This window comes from Microcaecilia unicolor, chromosome 2 (assembly GCF_901765095.1).
Source record: "Microcaecilia unicolor chromosome 2, aMicUni1.1, whole genome shotgun sequence".
Classification (NCBI taxonomy): domain Eukaryota; kingdom Metazoa; phylum Chordata; class Amphibia; order Gymnophiona; family Siphonopidae; genus Microcaecilia; species Microcaecilia unicolor.
Window position 1 is genome coordinate 152,538,237 of NC_044032.1, and position 21,597 is coordinate 152,559,833.

Below are 21,597 nucleotides of genomic sequence, written 5' to 3' on the forward strand. Positions count from 1 at the left end.
ACATGGGTAAGGGACATACGGATAGATTAAGGTGGAGGGAAATGGCTACCTTATGCCCGGTAAAGGCTTTGGAAGCATACACCAAGTAATATACTGTTTAGGCACCAAGTCAGCAGTTATCTGTCTAGGTTTCAATTCAAAAATAAGGTTCATGTGGTTGTAAGGGTTAGGTGTGGAAGCGTGTGGGGGGGGGGGGGGGTCATCATCTCATTCATTTAGAACAGGGGCTGTCTCTTTAGCACACACAGCAGAACTAGGATAGGACATCAAGGGGACAGGCAGATGGAAATCAGACAAGTACAAAGGCTACAAAAAGGAACACAGCTTGTGAATATTCATGACAGGGTAACACATTTATGTTATTTACAGGGGGACACAGGATTGTGATCTGGATCATTGGTCACTCTTTCAGTTACTGGGCCAGGAGGTGGGCAGTAGCATAGGCAGGTAAGCAATTAAGATTTTCACCTAAAACAGCAGCAATACAATTGTCAGCCAAGTGAGGAATATACTGGGACCAGCTCATACTGACCTGAAGTCATAGGAGCTCTGCATTGGCTTCTACAGCATTGGAGGCAATGACCTTGTACACAAAAAGTACTGATCTAATTATTTAAATAAAAGTGACCTGCTATAAAGGCCACATGGAGAAGGACTGGAGGGATGCCAGAAACCTAAAATGCACAGAGAAAACCAGGAAGAAACACAATTCTGAGGTGGGAAATTTTGTGAGGGTATGGCATGGTGGCTACACACAAAAAGTTACAGACAGAAATAGTTTGTTGTAAATAGCAGAAGCCATTGGTTTGGTATTCAAGAGGGGTGAGATAGTCAGGAATAAGGAATAGATCTCCTGGTGGTGGGACCTTGCTGGCAAGATGGGGGGAGAGGGGGGATAGAGATGGCTGAAGGGCCCTGGTGTACCTTACTGGCAAGATGTGGGGTGGGGGGAGGTGAATAGAGGTGGTTGAAGGGCCCTGGTAGTAAAGGAAGAAATACTTCTTAGGACCCAAATAGAAAAAAACGGGTTCAGTGCTGAAGTTGGGGCATGTGGGCTCAACAGTAAACTGTTGATTCAGACATTAAAAAATGGGGTATGTTAGCTACAGAGTGGATGGAGGGAGGCTACAGGCCCCATAAGAAGCAGCCACCCCCACCCCCCCCCCACAGAAATAGGCAATGAAGGGCTCCCCTCCCCTTTAATCTGGTGAGGCTACTCAACATATAGTTATGATATGTTTATTGTGGTTATGTCATATTATGCAAAATGTTTACTATTTGGTTGAAAAGAACAATAAAAGCTCTGGCAGTTTGTTACCACTTAAAGAAGGGCTTAAGGCCACCTTTTTTCTAAGAAGGGTGATGGGAGAGCAAGGATACGAAGGGGTGAGAAGGGTGGCAGGTGGGATTAGGTGGAGGTGGGAGAAGGAGAGAAGCAGGCACAAGTAGGCTTTGTCTCAAGACTAGTGGCAGCATACCCCAGAATATCCAGATCCTACCTGAACTCCAGATAAATATGTCCCTGCAACTATTGGTCCTTTCTTTTTAACTCATACTTTCTCCAATCAGGCTATTGATTTTTGCTTCTGCCTCTTCCAATGAGAAGCTACATCATGCACTTAATGCTTTTTTGGTAAAGAAATATTTTCTTACTGCCGAGTATACTCCTTTTCAAATTCGTACCACGAGCCTTTGTTCTAGAACTTCCTTTCCACTAAAAAGATATCTGCCTCTTGTGCATTTACACCTTTGACATATTTTAATATCATCTTGTACTGTTACCTGCATTTAGCTTTTTAGAGTCTCATCACCTAGGGCTTATAGTGTAGACATAATTTGGGAAGCTGGCATCTTAACAATATTGTGTTTTTTTTTTTAAAGGTAGGCTCTCCAGAATTAGATACAATACTCCATATGTGGGAAACCAAGAATTTGTATTGAGCAGGTATGGGCAACCTTAGGGGCCCTTTTACTACCACTGGCCCGTGGCTGCCAGTGGTAGTTCCACTCCCAGGACGTGGCATTTCCAGCACTGCCAGAATTAAAAAAAAAATTAATACTGTAGGGGGTCACCGCTGGGTTAGTGTGGGAGCCCTTACTGCCACATCCATGGGAGATGGTAAGTACTCCCCATGAAATGGCCGCACAGCAAGTGCGAACTTGCCGCATGGCCATTTCTTTTTCCACCCCAAAAACTCACGCTGCTGCTAGCACAGCGCCCCTTTTACTGCAGTTTATTAAAAGGGGCCCTCAGTCTTCCAGGGCCACAACACGTTGGGATTTCTCTAGTGAATATGCCTGAGAGCTATTTGCATGCACTGCCTCCATTGTATGTACATAGATCTAATGAATATTCATTGGGGAAATCCTGAAAACCCAAATAGATTGTGGCCATCAAGGACCGAGATTGCCCATTCCTCATTTTCAATTTGTTCTTGCTTTGCTTCTCCTTATGCATCCTAACATCCTCTGACTCCTGCCAAAGCCAAGCTGTTTTAAATCTGTGGAATTTATTTATTTAAGAATATCTTGATACACCACTGTTCGCATGTACAGTACCATTCTAAACTCCATGAATTTATAGATAACAGCATAAGTGTTGCCATACTGGGACAGACCAAAGGTCTTTTAAACCCAGTATCCTGTATCCAACAGTGGCCAATCCAGATCACAAGTACCTGGCAAGATCCCTAAAGAGTAAAACACATTTTATGCTGCTTATCCTAGAAATAAGCAGTGGATTTCTAGGATAAGCTTATGATGGCTTATGAATTTTTCTTTTAGGAAATTATCCAAACCTTTTTTAAACCTTTCTAACTGCTTTTACCACATTCTCTTGCAATAAATTCCAGAGTTTAATTACATGCTGAGTGAAAAATATTTTCTCCTGCTTTAAATGTACTACTTAGTTGCTTTATTGCATGCCCCCTAGTGCTAGTACTTTTGGAAAGAGTAAACAAGCCATTCGCTTCTACCCATTCTACTCCACTCAGTAATTTATAGGCTTCTATCATATCTCCCCTCAGCCGTCTCTTCTCCAAGCTGAAGAGCCCTAGCCACTTTAGCCTTTCTTCATAGGGAAGTTGTTCCATCCCCTTTATTATTTTTGTCACCGTTCTCTGTACCTTTTCTAATTCCGCTATATCTTTTTTGAGATGTGGTGACCAGAATTGCACACAGTATTCGAGGTGCGGTTGCACCATGGAGTGGTACAAAGGCATTATAACATTCTCATTTTTGTTTTCCATTCCTTTCCTAATAATTCCTAGGATTCAATTTGCTTTCTTAGCCACTGCCGAACACTGAGTAAAGGGTTTCAACATGTCATCAATGATGACACCTAGATCCTTTTCCTGAGCTGTGACTCCTAATGTGGGACCTTGCATCACGTACCTATAATATGGGTTCCTCTTTTCCACATACATCACTTTGCACTTGCTCACATTAAACGTAATTTGCCATTGGGATACCCAGTCTCTCAGTCCTGTAAAGTCCTCTTGCAATTTTTCACAATCCTCTTACGATTTAATAACTTTGAATAACTTGGTGCCATCAGCAAATTTAAACGATCTCACTAGTTATTCCCATCTCTAGATCATTTCTAAATATGTTAAAAAGCAGTGGTCCCAGCACAGACCCCTGGGGAACCCCACTGTCTACCCTTCTCGATTGAGAATACTGACCATTTAACCCTACTCTTTGTATTCTATCTTTTAACCAGTTCTTAATCTACAATAATACATTACCTCATATCCCATGACTTTCTAATTTCCTGAGGAATCATTCATGAGGTACTTTGTCAAATGCCTTTTGAAAATCCAGATACACAATATTGACCAGCTCACCTTAATTCACACGTTTTTTTTCACCCCTTCAAAGAAAGGTAATAGATTGGTGAGACAAGATTTCCTTAATAGTCTCTACTATTTTGCCCGGCACTGACTTCGGGCTCACTGGTCTATAATTTCCTGGATCATGTCTAGAACACTTTTTTTAAAAATTGGCCACCCTCCAATCTTCTGGTACCATGCTTGATTTTAAAGATAAATTACATGTTACTAACAACAGCTCTGAAAGTTCATTTCTCAGTACACTAGGATGTATACCATCTGGTTCAGGTGATTTGCTACTCTTCAATTTGTTAAATTACCCCATTACATCTTTCAAGTTTACAGAGATTTGTTTCAGTTTCTCTGATTCATCAGCATTTAATGTGTACTGGTATCTCCTCCACATCTTCCTCTGTGAAGACCAAAGCAAAGAATTAATTTAATCTCTTTGCTATGGCCTTGTCTTCCCTGAGTGACTGTTTTACCCCTCAATCATGTATTGGTCCAATTGAGTCTTTTACCAGCTTCATGCTTCTAATATACCTAAAAAATATTTTACTATGTGTTTTTGCCTCTAACCCAATCTTCTTGTCAAAGTCTCTCATCGCCTTCCTTATTAGCGCCTTGCATTGGACTTGTTATTACTTCTGCTGTTTCCTATTATTTTCAATATTTTATCCTAGGTTCTCAATTCTTCCTAGTATAGAATATTAGATTACAACTGTGGTTCCACAAGTAAATATTTATGAGAATTGCCAGTGTGATTGGTCCTATTATTTTCAGTCATATCCTTCTTCAATTTTCTGAAGGACTTTCTTTTAGCTCTAATTACTTCCTTCACCTCACTTATTAACCATGCTGGCCTTCCTTCCCCCTTTTTTAATACATGGACTATATCTGGTCTGGGCTTCCAGGATGGTATTTTTGAACAGCATCCACACCTGATGTAAATTTTGACCTTTGCAGCTGCACCTCTAAGTTTTATCATAGTCCCCATTTTGAAAGTTAAATGCTAACATATTGGATTTCCTGTGTAAACTTACTCCAGAGATTATATCAAATCTCATCATGTTGTAATCACTATTATCAATGGGCCCCAGCACCATTATCTCCTGCACCAGATCATGTGTTCCACTAAGGACTAGATCTAAAATTGTTCCCTCTCTTATTGGTTCCTGAACCAGCTACTCCATAAAGCATTCCTTGATTTCATCCCCAGCCCAACTGTGACCTTCCCTTGCCTTCTCCCTGTCAGTAGTTGCTCACTTGCCATGCCAGGTCACTGCTTCTTCAAATTCGTGGCAGGAACAAGAACAAGAAATGAAAAGAAAAATTGTAATCTTCCTCTCCCCGCTGCCCACTCTTCACTTCTTTGTTACTCCACCTGCCTGACTCACTATCTCCCTGACTCAGTGACCTTAAAGAGAAACCACCAGCTGGGCTATAGAGCTGTGCACACTGCAGCTGCCTCTGTCAGTTCTCTCAAAACAAGAAGTTAGATCGTAGGGGGCAGGACTGGGAGACCTGATAGCAACATTCACAGTTCTTTTGCATGAGGTCTCTATTTTCAGTCACTGAGCCAGGAAGGGAGGCAGTGGATTGAGCAAGCGGGTAAGCGAAGGAGTGAGCAGGTGGGCTGCAGGGTGGGGAAGCTCAAAGGCAGAGGTGCCCATGAGACAGTGAGTGTCCAGGTAGTGGGGAGGAAAAAGAGAGAGATGGGGTGATGCTGGAGGTGGGGAACAGAGGAAAGAAAGAAGCAGAATGATGGAATGGGGGAGAGACAAGGGTGAAGAGCGAGAGAGAGCGTGCAATGTTGGATGGTAACTGGTGAGGGAGGACAGAGGGATGATGCTGGATGATGGAGGGAGGAGAGATGGGGAGATATGGGGCAATGTTGGATTAGGGTAATGATGGAATGGGGGAAGGAAAACAATGCTAGATGTTGGGGAGCAAGACAGACAGTGGGACAATGTTGGATTGGGGCAGAGAGAGAGAGAGAAAGAAAAGAGAAGAATGATGCATGGCAGGTGGAGAAGGACAGGAGATCCTTTAATGCAGGGGTGGGAGGGAGAGAAAGAGCTCTCTTTTGTTTAAACATAACTAAATGGGCTATAAGCCCCTAATGCAGTCCATTGGTTTTCTTATATTTTGTTCTTGTGATGACTTATACTGTGCGAAAACTGAAAACTCTTATTTCTATCTGGTTGTTAATAAAATGAGCTCATTGTGAGCACTATCTACCCTAAAAGGTTGTTTTTTGGCTGTACATGAGGAATTGTGATATTATTATTCCTCGTTTCATATTGTTGACGGTCTGTGTTTTCCATATTGGTGTATTGGGGTCTGGCCAGTGTAATATTTACAGTGCTGCTTTTTTATGCAAAATGTTGTTGCTCTTTGAGTCCTTGTAGTTAGTGTTGTTATGGTACAGTAAGGTTCTGAGTGTGTTCTTGCACAAACTTGTGCATAGTTTTGCAGTTGAGGGATTGTGTGTTGGCCTTTCTGAGGTGATATCAACACTTTAATTTTAGTTTGTCATAACATTAGACATGGTTTTAGAATATTTTGGAGGATCTGATGTTGAATTGTTCCATAGAGGTGTATGTGGTTTAGTGTTGGTAAGTGCTTGAAATAATTGAATTTAAAATATGATGTGTTATTTATGATATATAAATCCATTTTTACATTCACATAGAAGCATTACTTGTTAATAACGAGCAGCCCTTCCTTGGGACTCTGCTTCTTCTCCACCAAGACAAATTTATACACTGAATACACTGCAAGAAAACTTTCACTTGCTAACCTTCAATCTCACAAATTAGGGTGGTACTTTTCTCATTTGGGATGGGGCACCCTTGGTATCTCTGCAGTCTGGAAACTGGACCTTGGCACTGGTGCTTTTGTTCATCCAAAAGTTCTGGGTGCCTATTGTGTGGAAATGTACTTTCCTTCCAACTATACTGATCAGCCACCAAGTCCTCAGACAGTTTGAGCAACCACTTTATTCTTTGACATATGATACATATCTAATATCTAAATTTAATAAAAGGTATTACTTGTGATTATTTTACTTTTTTTCTGTGTGTGTTGTTGGATAATTATGGATGTAAGCCCCACCTCTGGCACCACCCCCTTTAGCCTCCCCAAACAGTTGGGCCACTGACCACCTATGCATCAAGGAACTTTACCTCCATAGCATGCCCTGATGTTACATTTACCTGGTCAATGTTGGGGTAATGGAAATCACCCATTATAATTGTGAGGCCCAGTTTGTTAGCCTCCTTAATTTTTGATAACATTTATGCATCTGTGTGTTCATCCGGGCCAGGTGGATGGTAGTATACTCCTATCACTATCATTGCCCCCTTTACAGGTGGAATTTCTATCCACAGGGATTCCAAGATGTGATTTGTGTCCTGTAGAAATTTTAGTCTATTTGATTCAAGGCCCTCTTTAACATATAATGCTACCCCTCCACCAATTCAGTCTACCTTATTACTGCAATATAATTTGTACCCTGGTATGACAGTGTCTCATTTGTTATCTTCCTTCTACCAGGTCTCCAAGATGCCTATTATATCTATATTTTCATTTAGTGCAAAATATTCTAACTCTCCCATCTTATTTCTTAGACGTCTGGCATTTGCATACAGACATTTCAAACAATGTTTGTTGTTTCTATTTATAACTTGCTCAGCAGTTGTTAGTGATAATTTGCAATCTTGAATATCTGTCTGCTCTTTATTTAAAGACACCTGGAACCTATGGAACTTTGTAAGTCTAAGTGCATTGAAAATGAGTCCCTTTATTATGGTCTTTATTGCAACCTCTCTATTGAGATGCCCTATCTTCCCTCTTTTGGTGATACCTTTTAAAAATGCTTGTTCTGAATGTTGCGCTTTTGAGAAACTGTCGGCCTTCCCCCAGTTTCTAGTTTAAAAGCTGCTCTATCTCCTTTTTAAACATTGAAGCCAGCAGCCTGGTTTCCCCTTAGTTAAGGTTGAGCCCATCTTTCCAGAATAGGCTCCCCCTTCCCTTGAATGTTGCCCAGTTCCTAACAAATCTAAAACCCTCCTTCCTGCACCATCGTTTCATCCATGCATTGAGACTCTAGAGCTTTACCTGTCTCTTGGGCCCTGTACGTAAAACTGGGAACACTTCTGAAGCTTCTACCCTGGAGTTTCTGGATTTCAGCTTTCTACCTAAGAGCCGTGTGGTAGCCATGTTAGTCCACTCTTAAAGGTTATCAATAGAAATCAAACAAAATAAAACATGGAAAAGAAAATAAGATGATACCTTTTTTATTGGACATAACTTAATACATTTCTTGATTTGCTTATTTCCGATCTGACGAAGAAGGGCAACCTTCGAAAGCTAATCAAGAAATGTATTAAGTTATGTCCAATAAAAAAGGTATCATCTTATTTTCTTTTCCATGTTTTATTTTGTTTGATTTCTATTGATTACCTAAGAGCCTAAATTTGGCTTCCAGAACCTACCTCCCACATTTTCCTACATCATTGGTACCCACATGTACAAAGTCAGCAGGCTCCTCCCCAGTACTGTCTAAAACTTTATCTAAGTGATGCATGAGTTCTGTCACTTTTGCACCAGGCATATGACCAAGCGATCCTCATGTCTACTAGCCACTCAGCTATCTACATGCCTAATGATTGAATCTCCACCTACAATGGCTGTCCTAACCCTTCCATCCTGGGCAGAAGCTCCTGGAGGCATATCCTCAGTGTGAGAGGACATTGCATCCCCTGGAGGGCATGTCCTGGCTACAAGATCACTTCCTGCCTCTCCAGAGTGATGCTTTCCCTTCAGAAGACCTTTCTTCCCCATGGTAGCACAGAGGTTGCCAGATTGGAGGTGGGATGTCTCTACTGTGTCCCTGTAGGCCTCCTCTATAGACCTCAATGTCTGCCTCAACTCCTCCAAGTCTGCTACTCTAGCCTCCAGAGATCGGACCTGTTCTCTGAGTGCTAGGACCTTTTTGCACTGTGTACACACTATGACTTCTCACCAACTAGGAGATAATCAAACATGTGGCACTCAGTGCAAAAGACTGGATAGCCCCCTTGTTGCTGCTGGACTGCTTCCTGCCTCTTATTATTGGTGATTTCTTAAGTTGTTAATAGAGTGGGAATATGTAAACTAAAGTCCCCTAAGATTACTTGTTATATGTTAGGCTATGCTAATATTTTCTTTATTATTATTACTTTATGTTATATAGTAGGGTCCCCTCTATAAGTATGGTAGAATATTTCTAAGAGCTAATTACTGACTGATAGAGATGCCCTAAATTAGGGATACTTTTACAAAGCCATGCTAGCGACTCCGGCGCAGCAAATGTGACAAAGCCCATAGGAATTGAATGGGGTTCGTTGCATTTGCTGCGCTATTATTAGTGTGGCTTTGTAAAAGAAGCCCTAAATTTGTAGTCTTCTAATGGATTCAAGGGCCTATAAATCAGAAATCAGGCTTGGGTGGGCAGGAGGGAATTAGTCTAAACTCTTAAAACTTATCTTTTTCAACTGTTTAAGAAGTAATGAACTGTATTCTCAAAATGGGTAGTTTGCAAGGAATGCCTTATATTTTTGATCTTTTTGTAAACCGCAGGGAGCTCTTATTTTATTTATTTATTTATTGATGTATTTATACCCCACATTATCCCCACAGACATGCAGGCTCAATGTGGCTTACATAAACCAGAGAGAGATCGGGTGATTTCCGATACAAATGAAAATAATAGAGGAGAAGGGCAAGAAAGAAAGAATACTTTACATATAACAATACAGAAGAATAGGACTAAACAGGATCCGCATATGCCAGCTGGGATCTTGTGGGATATAAGTGCCCATGTAAATGTAAAATAAATGTAAACGTAAGCTGAGGTTGCCTGTGACTATTACCTGTGCTTTAGACTGATACTATGGTAACTTTAAAGTTGTCCCATTAAATACTTGCCCTATGGAACTGTAACAGAGACTTTATATGCTAAAAAAAGCTATTCTTTAAACTCCTTTGCTAAGTGAGCAGAGTAACTTAAAATAAAATCCCTGAGGTTACATATTTAACTCTAAATCTACCTTTCCTCAAGTTTAAAAGCAATATCCTAGCAAATCCTTACCAATGAAGTTCTATCCTTCTCTTGAAGTCCTCTCATAGCATCGCTTCATGCCATTTGCACAAATCTTGGACACTTTATAAATACTTGCTATTTTTTATGTTCTTCATACACAATTGAAAATTTTACAGACAACACATAGTGACATCATGTTTGAAGAGTTAAGAAATGTAACAAATGTGTAGATATGCCTGTAGAAAAGTACATTATTTACATCAATTTTTTTCAAGTTGGGTTGTATATTTTACCATCCAGTATACTTTGTAGATAAAGATGCAACTCTTAGCATGAAAAATTAGCATTTAAGTTGGGGATGTGCATTTGTTAGTATACATTTGGGTCATTAGTGCATCTTAAAACAGTGTGCACAAAATTGATTTAATGTGTACTAACCGACAAATTAATGTACATACTTTCCATTTGTGTATGTTAAAAGATTCTATGAAAATCAGGGTAAAAGGGCACATTTTTCAAAAACCTAAAGAATATCTTTGTCTGCACATCCCTAATTTTATTTATCTATCATATGATAAGTTATAAGAGGAAATATGGGCAGACTTATACGGTCTGTGCCAGAGCCGGTGGTGGGAGGCGGGGCTGGTGGTTGGGAGGCAGGGATAGTGCTGGGCAGACTTATACAGTCTGTGCCAGAGCCGGTGGTGGGAGGCGGGGCTGGTGGTTGGGAGGCGGGGATAGTGCTGAGCAGACTTATACGGTCTGTGCCAGAGCTGGTGGTGGGAGGCAGGGATAGGTCTCGGCAGGCTTATACGGTCTGTGCCAGAGCCGGTGGTGGGAGGTGGGGATAGTGCTGGGCAGACTTATATGGTCTGTGCCAGAGCCGGTGGTTGGGAGGCGGGGCTGGTGGTTGGGAGGCAGGGATAGTGCTGGGCAGACTTATACGGTTTGTGCCCTAAAGAGCACAGGTACAAATCAAAGTAGGGTATACACAAAAAGTAGCACATATGAGTTGTCTTGTTGGGCAGACTGGATGGACCATGCAGGTCTTTTTTCTGCCTTCATCTACTATGTTACTATATAATGAGGCTCATTTTCAAAGCACTTAGCCTCCCAAAGTTCCATAGAAACCTATGGAACTTAGCCTCCCAAAGTGCTTTGAAAATATGCCTCCTTGTTTACTAAATTGTGCTAAACTAGCAGAGGTGTTAGTATGTTAGTGTAGGTAGCCATTCACATTGACCTGTGTTAACAACTACTACATGTTAGATTCAAGCAGTATGGTAAAACTCCCATGCTACCTGCTTAATGTGAGCAGCAGTGGGTTTCAGGTGGGATATGGATGATGACAGGGCCTGGTTAGCATCAACAGCTAGCACACGGGACAGCCCTGAATGTCAACTGTTGCAAATGTCTACAGTATTTATTTATTTTTGTGCATTTTTACCCCACAAGAGGTGGTGTTAAGTGCAGCTGTGTTACTGGCATTCCAGTAGTGTGGCTACATCGTGGCAGCAAAATCCTTTCAATCCCTCTGATCTTCTTGCCCTAGTCAAGACCCCCCCCCCCCTCCACATTGAAGGAATGTGGGATGGAAGAGAAAAAAAAATCTTCAAGGAAATGGATCAGCAGGTGAGAAACAGCAAGTGTCAAATGCATAAGGATGGTGGAAAATACAAAATGTTACTCCAGGAACCAGTTGTGGATTAACATCGGACACAAGAATGGTTAAGGAGAGGTTAATTGAAATCTAAGGATGAGCGATTGATAGTTGCAGTCCAGGACAATGGATTCCATACAAGATGGTTCACAACAAAATGGGTGCAAAAGACATCTGTAGATTCTGTAAGAAGCTAGAAATATTTACTCAACTTGTGACTGGCTGTGAAGTGCTGATGGCAAAAAAAATTTATACTGAACGACACAACAAGGTGCTATGTCTCATTCCCTGGAAATTCTGTAAGCATTACAATACTACTGTACCAGAAAAGCACTGGGATCATGACTCTAAGACTGATAAAAAGCTGAATGCCAGAAAACCAGAAATAGTAAAAGCAGGCCTTGAGTATCTCTTTTAGTTGACCTCGTTACTGAATCAGAGCTCATGGTCTGCTAGCACCTAAGTAAATACTATAAACTTAGTTGTCCACTCTAGAGCAGAGTCAAAAGGGCCAAACGCTATAAATCATGAGGCCCAGGGACTTATGATCTGATAAGACATTCCTATGTGCAAACGAGCCTGGGAAAGGTGCAATTATGGATGAACAGAAGAATGTGAGATTTAGTGACGTGGGATAGATGGTGTGAATAGAAGACAGAATGATTTCTCAGGAAGATAAGTACTAAAGCCTTGCTTAACACAAAAGGTACATAAACAGCTGTATCAGAGCATTACGTTGGGGAGATGCAGAGTTAGACCACATGTTTGGGTCCCCTGCGCTCCCCATGAGAAACTAGCATTTGTAATGTACTTTCTCTTGGCAAGAATAAAGAACTGCTTCTCTCATAAGATGCGGGCTTCTTAGTCTTTTATTTCCCTAAATTGTGGGTGGTTGGTGAGTACTAATTTGGGAGGTGATACAAGCAGCCTTATTTTAATTAAAAACAGTAGTAAAAGAGAAAAAGCATTGATCATAGAGGTGTTGGTCCCAAGTGATTACTCGGTGAATTGCATGGATAGAGGGAAGATCCTCAAGTACCAAGAAATGCAGCTCAAGACTAAGAAAATGTGGCAGAAAGATACTAAAATATTTCCCCCATCGTTTTGGGTACCACAGGCTTGATCAAAAAGAATTTCCAAGCGCACCTGGATACGTTGCCTATACACGTTACATCTTATGAACTCCAGAAAGAAGCTCTCTTTGGCACAATGCAAGTACTATGGCCAGTGTTAGCAGTAAGTTTGAGAAACTGAGATCATACTCCACAGACCCTGGCTCAGGAGTGAGGTTCATTCCTGTCATGGTATGCGCAAAAGTAACCCACATGGAGAAATTGCCCCCCCAAGACCTCCCAAAAGGAGCACAACCTCTGAGTCAAAGTCCCCCCCAAATACCCTGACCCTCCCCAACCCTCTTGACTCCCCCCGGGACTCACTTGAGGGCTTCCCTAGGATTCTACTGGGCCAGGGCAAGATCAATTACCCTTATATAGCAGATTGACCTCTAGAAGTAATACACCAAGACTACCACTAGGAGTCATCAACACTATTTTCAACCTGGAGCAGTGCCAGGGCAGGAGCAGAGGGGGAACTTCTGGCCAGGCCCGCTGAACTACTAGAGAAGCTCTCAAGTAAATTGTGGGGCGTCGGTCCATGTGCTATCTGCTGGGGCATGTAATGTGGTCCTGTGGGGTTTGTGTCTATCTTGTGTGGTAAATGCCATGCTCCCCTGCATTTACAGCATAGGCTCTGAACTTACTGCGTCTTAAGTTTTGCAGTTAAGGTATAGTATGTGCAAAAACATACTACATTTTAGAAACATGCCCCATAGTTAGGACACAGCATCTTAACACTGCTATATTCTTGGCTTGAACATTTCTTTGTCTAGTTTTAAAAGCTGAAAATTAACAGTATTAGATAATGTACAGGAATTTAGGTATCTCTGTAGGATAGCATGTATTATGGCTTATTAAAACTTGCTATACCACTCTAGCTGCCATGGCAGAACAGAGCAGTGTACAATCTAAAATCGCAGAATAGAAAAGAAGTCCATTAATGACAGGAAAGGCGTAAAATCACACTGATAGGATAGGAGAGCAGAAGGTTAAAACTGAGATAGATTTAGTAGTCTGAACCATCGCACACTCTATCCTAATTTCCTGCAGATTATTTAACACTTTACTTTCAATTTCTTGCAGTGTGTGCATGTGGGCTTTTTTTTCCCTGAAGATTGTAACTTGGTACAGAATGACTAGACTGTGAACAAGATGATATAACACAACTGAGAAACAAATATGTAGAACTTGCAAACCACCTTGCAAAACCAACACCTCCTGGAAGACACAATTTTAGGGCCCCTTTTACCAAGCTGTGGAAAAAGGGGGCTGGCGTTGGTGCATGTATTACACGCGTGTCGAGGCCCCCTTTTATTGCAGCTAGTGAAAGGGAAGGTCTCGCTTTCCTACAGGAAATGGCCGGCGGCAAGTAAAGCACTTGCTGTGTGGCCAATTTTTGTAGCACTGGAAATAATGGCGCGGTAGGGGTGGGAAGTACCACCGGGCTGCTGCAGTAGCCTGGCGGTACTTCCGTTATAGTGAGTGGTAAGCCCGTGTTGGGCTTACTGCCGCTTATTAAAAGGAGCCCTTAATAACTTCTGCATATACATTTTCATTTAATTCCAGAATCTAGAGCTACTGGGACGCTTCTAATCTCATCTGTTCAACAGCCCCTTTGGCCTAATGCTTAGCACAATGGGCTGAGAACTGGAAGGGAGTTGGGTTTGACTCTCACTGTGACTTCTTGTGACCTTGGGCAAGCCACTTAACTTTCCATTGCTCCAGGTACAAAATTTAGATTGTGATCCCACTAGGGACAGGGAAAATACCTACTGTAGCTGTACCCTAATATGTAAACCACTTTGGCTGTACCACAGAAAGCTGGTGTATCAGGAATCTCATAAACATCATTCTTGGGTACATATACAGTGGTGGAAATAAGTATTTGATCCCTTGCTGATTTTGTAAGTTTGCCCACTGACAAAGACATGAGCAGCCCATAATTGAAGGGTAGGTTATTGGTAACAGTGAGAGATAGCACATCACAAATTAAATCCGGAAAATCACATTGTGGAAAGTATATGAATTTATTTGCATTCTGCAGAGGGAAATAAGTATTTGATCCCCCACCAACCAGTAAGAGATCTGGCCCCTACAGACCAGGTAGATGCTCCAAATCAACTCGTTACCTGCATGACAGACAGCTGTTGGCAATGGTCACCTGTATGAAAGACACCTGTCCACAGACTCAGTGAATCAGTCAGACTCTAACCTCTACAAAATGGCCAAGAGCAAGGAGCTGTCTAAGGATGTCAGGGACAAGATCATACACCTGCACAAGGCTGGAATGGGCTACAAAACCATCAGTAAGACGCTGGGCGAGAAGGAGACAACTGTTGGTGCCATAGTAAGAAAATGGAAGAAGTACAAAATGACTGTCAATCGACAAGATCTGGGGCTCCACGCAAAATCTCACCTCGTGGGGTATCCTTGATCATGAGGAAGGTTAGAAATCAGCCTACAACTACAAGGGGGGAACTTGTCAATGATCTCAAGGCAGCTGGGACCACTGTCACCACGAAAACCATTGGTAACACATTACGACATAACGGATTGCAATCCTGCAGTGCCCACAAGGTCCCCCTGCTCCGGAAGGCACATGTGACGGCCCGTCTGAAGTTTGCCAGTGAACACCTGGATGATGCCGAGAGTGATTGGGAGAAGGTGCTGTGGTCAGATGAGACAAAAATTGAGCTCTTTGGCATGAACTCAACTCGCCGTGTTTGGAGGAAGAGAAATGCTGCCTATGACCCAAAGAACACCGTCCCCACTGTCAAGCATGGAGGTGGAAATGTTATGTTTTGGGGGTGTTTCTCTGCTAAGGGCACAGGACTACTTCACCGCATCAATGGGAGAATGGATGGGGCCATGTACCGTACAATTCTGAGTGACAACCTCCTTCCCTCCGCCAGGGCCTTAAAAATGGGTCGTGGCTGGGTCTTCCAGCACGACAATGACCCAAAACATACAGCCAAGGCAACAAAGGAGTGGCTCAGGAAGAAGCACATTAGGGTCATGGAGTGGCCTAGCCAGTCACCAGACCTTAATCCCATTGAAAACTTATGGAGGGAGCTGAAGCTGCGAGTTGCCAAGCGACAGCCCAGAACTCTTAATGATTTAGAGATGATCTGCAAAGAGGAGTGGACCAAAATTCCTCCTGACATGTGTGCAAACCTCATCATCAACTACAGAAGACGTCTGACCGCTGTGCTTGCCAACAAGGGTTTTGCCACCAAGTATTAGGTCTTGTTTGCCAGAGGGATCAAATACTTATTTCCCTCTGCAGAATGCAAATAAATTCATATACTTTCCACAATGTGATTTTCCGGATTTAATTTGTGATGTGCTATCTCTCACTGTTACCAATAACCTACCCTTCAATTATGGGCTGCTCGTGTCTTTGTCAGTGGGCAAACTTACAAAATCAGCAAGGGATCAAATACTTATTTCCACCACTGTACAGTTCTGCAGAGTGACTGGTTTTGTCAATTTCTAAACAAGCTGCTAGTCCCAGCAGTCTTTGATATGGAGATGTGGCTAAGAATGACAGGCACCCGGGCATTCATTTGAATGTCAGTATCTAGTTTTTCTTACTTGTAATGTATTCAAAAGATAAGTTTTACAGTGCCCCATTGCACATTCTTTCTCGATGGTAATATTTTGATCTAGTGTTAAAAAGGTTTTTCAAAGTTTGAAATAAAACTGACCAGATGCATTAACTAGTGTCCTGGGCATATACAATAGACAGTATATGTTAACTATTTTCCTGGATAAGCTCATTATAAAAGATTATTCCTGTATGTGGTTGAGTTATTCTGCTTTTCAGAACTCTGCTAGTGATAACTATTTACATTCAGAATCATTTGGTCTTCTGCTTTAGATAAGGCAACACAGTCTCTATAGATCTGGCTCAGGGCGAGACCCAGTATTTCTTTCTTTTCCTTGTAAAATCTCAGCTCTCGGCCAGCTTTCCGAGCTTCCTCCAGCTCTCTCAGAGCTAACTGCAACTCCTGAGAAATGATTCCCGTTGAATCCTGTTCCTTCAGAATCCAGTCCAGTGCCATGTGACTCCTCATCCTCTCATCCAAGGAACACTGGGAGTAGTAGGAAATGACTTCCTGACAAAATTCAAAATGGAGCTTGTTATTCACAGATAGGTCTGACTCTTCCATTCACACTTTGTCAAGTTTGTAAAAATTCAGGTATACTATAGTATTGAGTAACAGAGACAACTGAGGGACTAACAAGTATTGCATTATCTGTTTATTCAAAACAAAACCTTATAGCCCACTGTTTCTAAAATTCAATTAATTTTAAAAATAATAATCAGCATTTTTTATGCTCTAGAACTCAATAGAGTGGAGGAGTGGCCTAGTGGTTAGGGTGGTGGACTCTAGTTCCAATTCCCACTTCAGGCACAGGCAGCTAGCTCCTTGTGACTCTGGGCAAGTCACTTAACTCTCCATTGCCCCAGATACAAATAAGTACCTGTATATAATATGTAAGCCACATTGAGCCTGCCATGAGTGGGAAAGCATGGAATACAAATGCAACAAAAAAAAATAGTAGTAAAACCAGACTATCCTGAACAAAGCTGGATCTTTTGTAGGCTGAAATCATTCCTTGCATTAGTATCATTTGAAAAAGGGATCTGTGTGATCTCAAAAACTTGTGTCTATCATGCTGATTACAAACCAGCTTTTGCACAGCCCTGCATGCAACAGATGTTCAGAAATTCCATTTGTAGCTCTTATCCAGCAAGAATAAAGTAGATTGGGGAAACAAAAGATCTATAGCGCTGCGTACGCCTTGTAGCGCTATAGAAATGCTAAATAGTAGTAGTAATCAAATCATCAAACAATCTAAAAACATTAATGAGTTGTAGATGCTCGAGGTGAGGGGTCCATTACAGAAAATGAGCTAGTGCCAAATTGTGCCATATATGCTGACCTCGGTTGGCGCTAGCCAATTTATTATTTGTCAATCAAGTTATTTAAAGCTTTTTATTTTTTAAAAGAACCCTCTTCTGTCTATGGTGTTGCTGCATTTTATACTCCCCCCCCCCCCGTTTATATTAATTGTGAGTTTCTCTTGTTCCAAGACGTTTACCAACTATACCAACTAGAATTACAAATTTCCTGAAAGGGGAAACAAGTAAATGTTCTTATCTTTTTAGCTGACTAGCTTGCTGGAAGAAGAATACTTGCAAAGCTACTGCATTGTAGATATATGAGACGGTAACAAATGTTAGAAATTTTCAAATTTGACAATGTCAACAAACCTATAAAACACTTTGACATCTGAATAATTATGTTGTAATTTTTTTCAGTGTCTTCAAGCCTCTTTCTTGTAATTAGAAAAGCATGTTGCAGCTCTGTATATATTTTTAGAACTGAACAAAACCAGCTGAAAGGGACTGGCCTTTTAATATCAAATGCTACACAAATGATGCTATTTCAGTAACACATGGTATTCATCTAGGATGATAATTTAAAAAGTATCAGGACTGGAATATAGTACATTGGGCCCATTCATGTAAGCAGTACCAGAAAAAGACTGGGGGGGGGGGGGGGGGGTGGAAGGAGCCATAGCAGAGGTACTGGTAGTAGCAGATGCTTGAGTACTCCAGCTACATAAAGGAGGGTCTTTATTAAATTGTGCAAAGCTTTTAATTCTGGTCACCGCATCTAAAAAAAGATATAGTGGAATTAGGAAAGGTACAGAGAAGGGCGATGACTTCCCTATGAGGAAAGGTTAAAGTGGCTAGGGATCTTCAGCTTGGAGAAAAAAATGGCTGAGGGGAGATATGATAGAAGTCTATAAAATAATGAGTGGAGTGGAAAAGTAGACATGAATCGCTTGTTTACTCTCTCCAAAAATACTAGGATTAGGGGGCACACAATGAAGCTACAAAGTAGTAAATTTAAAATGAATCAGAGAAAATATTTCTTCACTCGACTTGTAATTAAACTCGGGAATTCATTGCCAGAGAATGTAGTAAAAGCGGTTAGCTTAGCGGGATTAAAAAAAGTTTGGATGGCTTCCTAAAGGAAAAGTCTATAGACCATTATTAAAATGGACTTGGGGAAAATCAACTGCTTATTTCTAGAAAAAGCAGCATACAATGTATTATACTATTTTGGGATCTTGCCAGGTACTTGTGACCTGGTTTGGGCACTGTTGGAAACAGGATGCTGGACTTGATGGACGTTTGGTCTGTCCCAGTATGGCAATATTTATGTATTTATGTACTTAATCTTATTTCTTTTAAACCTCTTAGGATCAACCATGTGATTAAGCGGCCTATAAAAGCTCTGATTAGATTAGATTTTTGTACTTAGCATGACCCAGCAAAAGAAATCAGCACAGTAAAGTGAAAAGACAGCAAGTATGTACAACTTTCTTTAAATTATTCACCTTAATTTCTAACTCCTCTTGCTCTCTTACCTATCTATATGTTAACCATCTCTCTGACGTCATTATATTCTAACTCCTCATAATCTCTTACTTATTTATATGCTCCTTCTTTGCTTATACCCTACGTTGTCTGTTAAAATGTTCTATTACGTACTGTGTTGACATTGTAAGTAGTATACTATGCCATACTTTGTATTGTTATTTGAATATTTTTACTGCTGTTGTCTATTGCTTATGTTTGATTTATTCTTACTGTACACCACCTTGATGGGTCCTTTTACTAAGCCACGGTAAAAGTGGGCTGCGGTAGTACGAGCACGTCTGTTGGGTGCCTGATGGACCATGTTTTACCACGTCTATTTTATTTATTTATTTTATTGCTTTTGTATCCCACATTTTCCCACTTATTTGCGGGCTCAGTGTGGCTTACAATACATTGTGATTGATGGAGGTACAATTTGTTACAATACAATTTTGGGTTACATTGTGAAGAGTTTAGAGAAGACAAAGTCAATTCAGAATATCATTTGGGATATATCAATGTAGTGTAACAAAGGGGGATGATAAGACGATAGAACAATAGCCTGAGAATGTTAGGGTGTACCAGTTTTATCTGTGGGTAGAGTTTTAGGTGTGGTGAAGGTATGGGGAGGAGAATTCAGAGGAAGTGTATTTATGCATTTCTATTTGTGTGTATGTACTTCATGTGTTTTGATCTTTACAGTAGATTTTCTCAAAGAGATGAGTCTTCAATAATTTGCGGAAGTCGGCTAATTCGTAGATCGTTTTCAGGTTGCGTGGTAGTGTGTTCCAGAATTGCGTGCTCATATAAGAGAAGGTTGATGCGTGCAGTACTTTGTATTTTATGCCTTTGCACTTAGGGAAGTGGAGATTGAGGAACTGACCATCTGAAGAAAGTACCTGTTGGTTCAGCTCTACCGGCCAGAGAGACTGTAATCCTGCATGCTGCAGAGAGCCTGTGCTGTTTCCTAAGATGGGGACTCGCTGTGGAAAACAGCTGGAGTCTAAAGGGAAAAACCTGTGTCCACTTCATCTGAGAGACCAGCTAGAGTCAGCTCGGTGAGAATTACAGGGATTTGTTTCCTATAGTCGGGGATTAGCTAGTGGGTTCTTACCTCAGCAAAGGCGGGTTAGTCAGAACTTTGTGATCAGGAAGATGTGCTGCTAACTGTATTACTTCATGACCTAGTCAGTATTACTAATCAGGATTGTGTAATAACCTAGTAACCAGTGATATCAGTGTTTTAGTTAGACAATACATTCTACAGTTGCTTATCAGCATAAGGGAGCTACATTTGTACAGCTGAGCTGTAGTGTAGGGTGTATTATTCTATTTTCTTACCTATATAATAAATTAATATATTTCACAGCAGTGACTTTACTTTTATTCCAGTTCTCTCTAACAGAAGAAACGTTCTGGTGTAGGCCCAGAACAGCCAGGTTCTTTTATAATATATAACCCCTGGACAGAGCTAGGAAGTTGGTTTAGCCAGACTCCTGTAAACGGAACCTGGGAATTACTCATTGGGTAGCTTTGCCCAGAAGTGTTATTCATCTAGGAAAAAGGGCCTTTTTTTTAAGGGGTTGAAAAATGGACGTGTGCTACAATTGAAACCAGTGCACACCCATTTTCAGCCTGAGACCTTACCGCCACCCACTGACCTAGTGGTAAAGGCTCACGCGCCACAAGCACGGTGACTGGTCGGCTCATGCCAACTGCCAATTAATGCCGAAAATGGCACGTGCAGTAGGAAATAAAAAAATAATTTGTCCAGGCGTTGTGGGTGCATGCCAAATCCGAAACTACCGCCAGGGGGTGTGCTAGCCTGGTGGTAGTCTCATTTTGGCACATGCTGCATGTGTGTACAGCCTACCACACCTTTGTAAATGGGTCCCTATGTGAATTCTTTCAAAATGGTGGTAAATAAATCCTAATAAATAACTGTTGAGGGCATGGGCAGCTTGTCCTCTGGAATCAACACATGAGCATACATTAGTGTTTGAAGAACCTAGTCACAATTAAGAGGCTCTAGGTGCAGCTGCAGTAATTGCACAAATGAAAATTACTATGCGTTAAGTACTATGTGCTCATCACATTATGCAGGTCAGGCCCATTTTCTGACCACCTAGTTCAAGTCCCCTAACACAACATGCAGTTAACACGTGAATTAACTGCATATTCCTGATAGTGGGCAGCCCTCATGCATGAATCACATGTAAAAATTTGATTATCAATAGAATCACTTTTAATGTAGAATCTCACCTCAAAATACTGGGAGTTATTTTGGGTAGCTATCTAACATTTGAAACATAGATATCTGCAATCACTACAAAAATTTTCGATTTATTATACAAATGGTGAAGGATCAGAGCAAAGTTTGAGCAACAGTCTTTCAGACTGATAGTACCAGTCGATGGTGCTTGCTCGTTTGGATTATTGTAATTCAGTCTATGTTGGAGCTAGTG

At 41.2% G+C, this 21,597-nt stretch overlaps 1 protein-coding gene across 1 annotated transcript in view; it reads right to left on the reverse strand.

Annotated features, from left to right (window-relative positions):
- Positions 1 to 16,157: 16,157 nt before the first annotated feature.
- Positions 16,158 to 21,597, reverse strand: part of LIX1 (limb and CNS expressed 1) — a 181,449-nt gene continuing 176,009 nt past the window's right edge. The window contains exon 6 of the mRNA XM_030193411.1: positions 16,158 to 16,811. Coding sequence (XP_030049271.1) covers positions 16,527 to 16,811 — 285 coding nt within the window. The 3' untranslated portion in view covers positions 16,158 to 16,526. The remainder of the gene's footprint in view (positions 16,812 to 21,597) is intronic.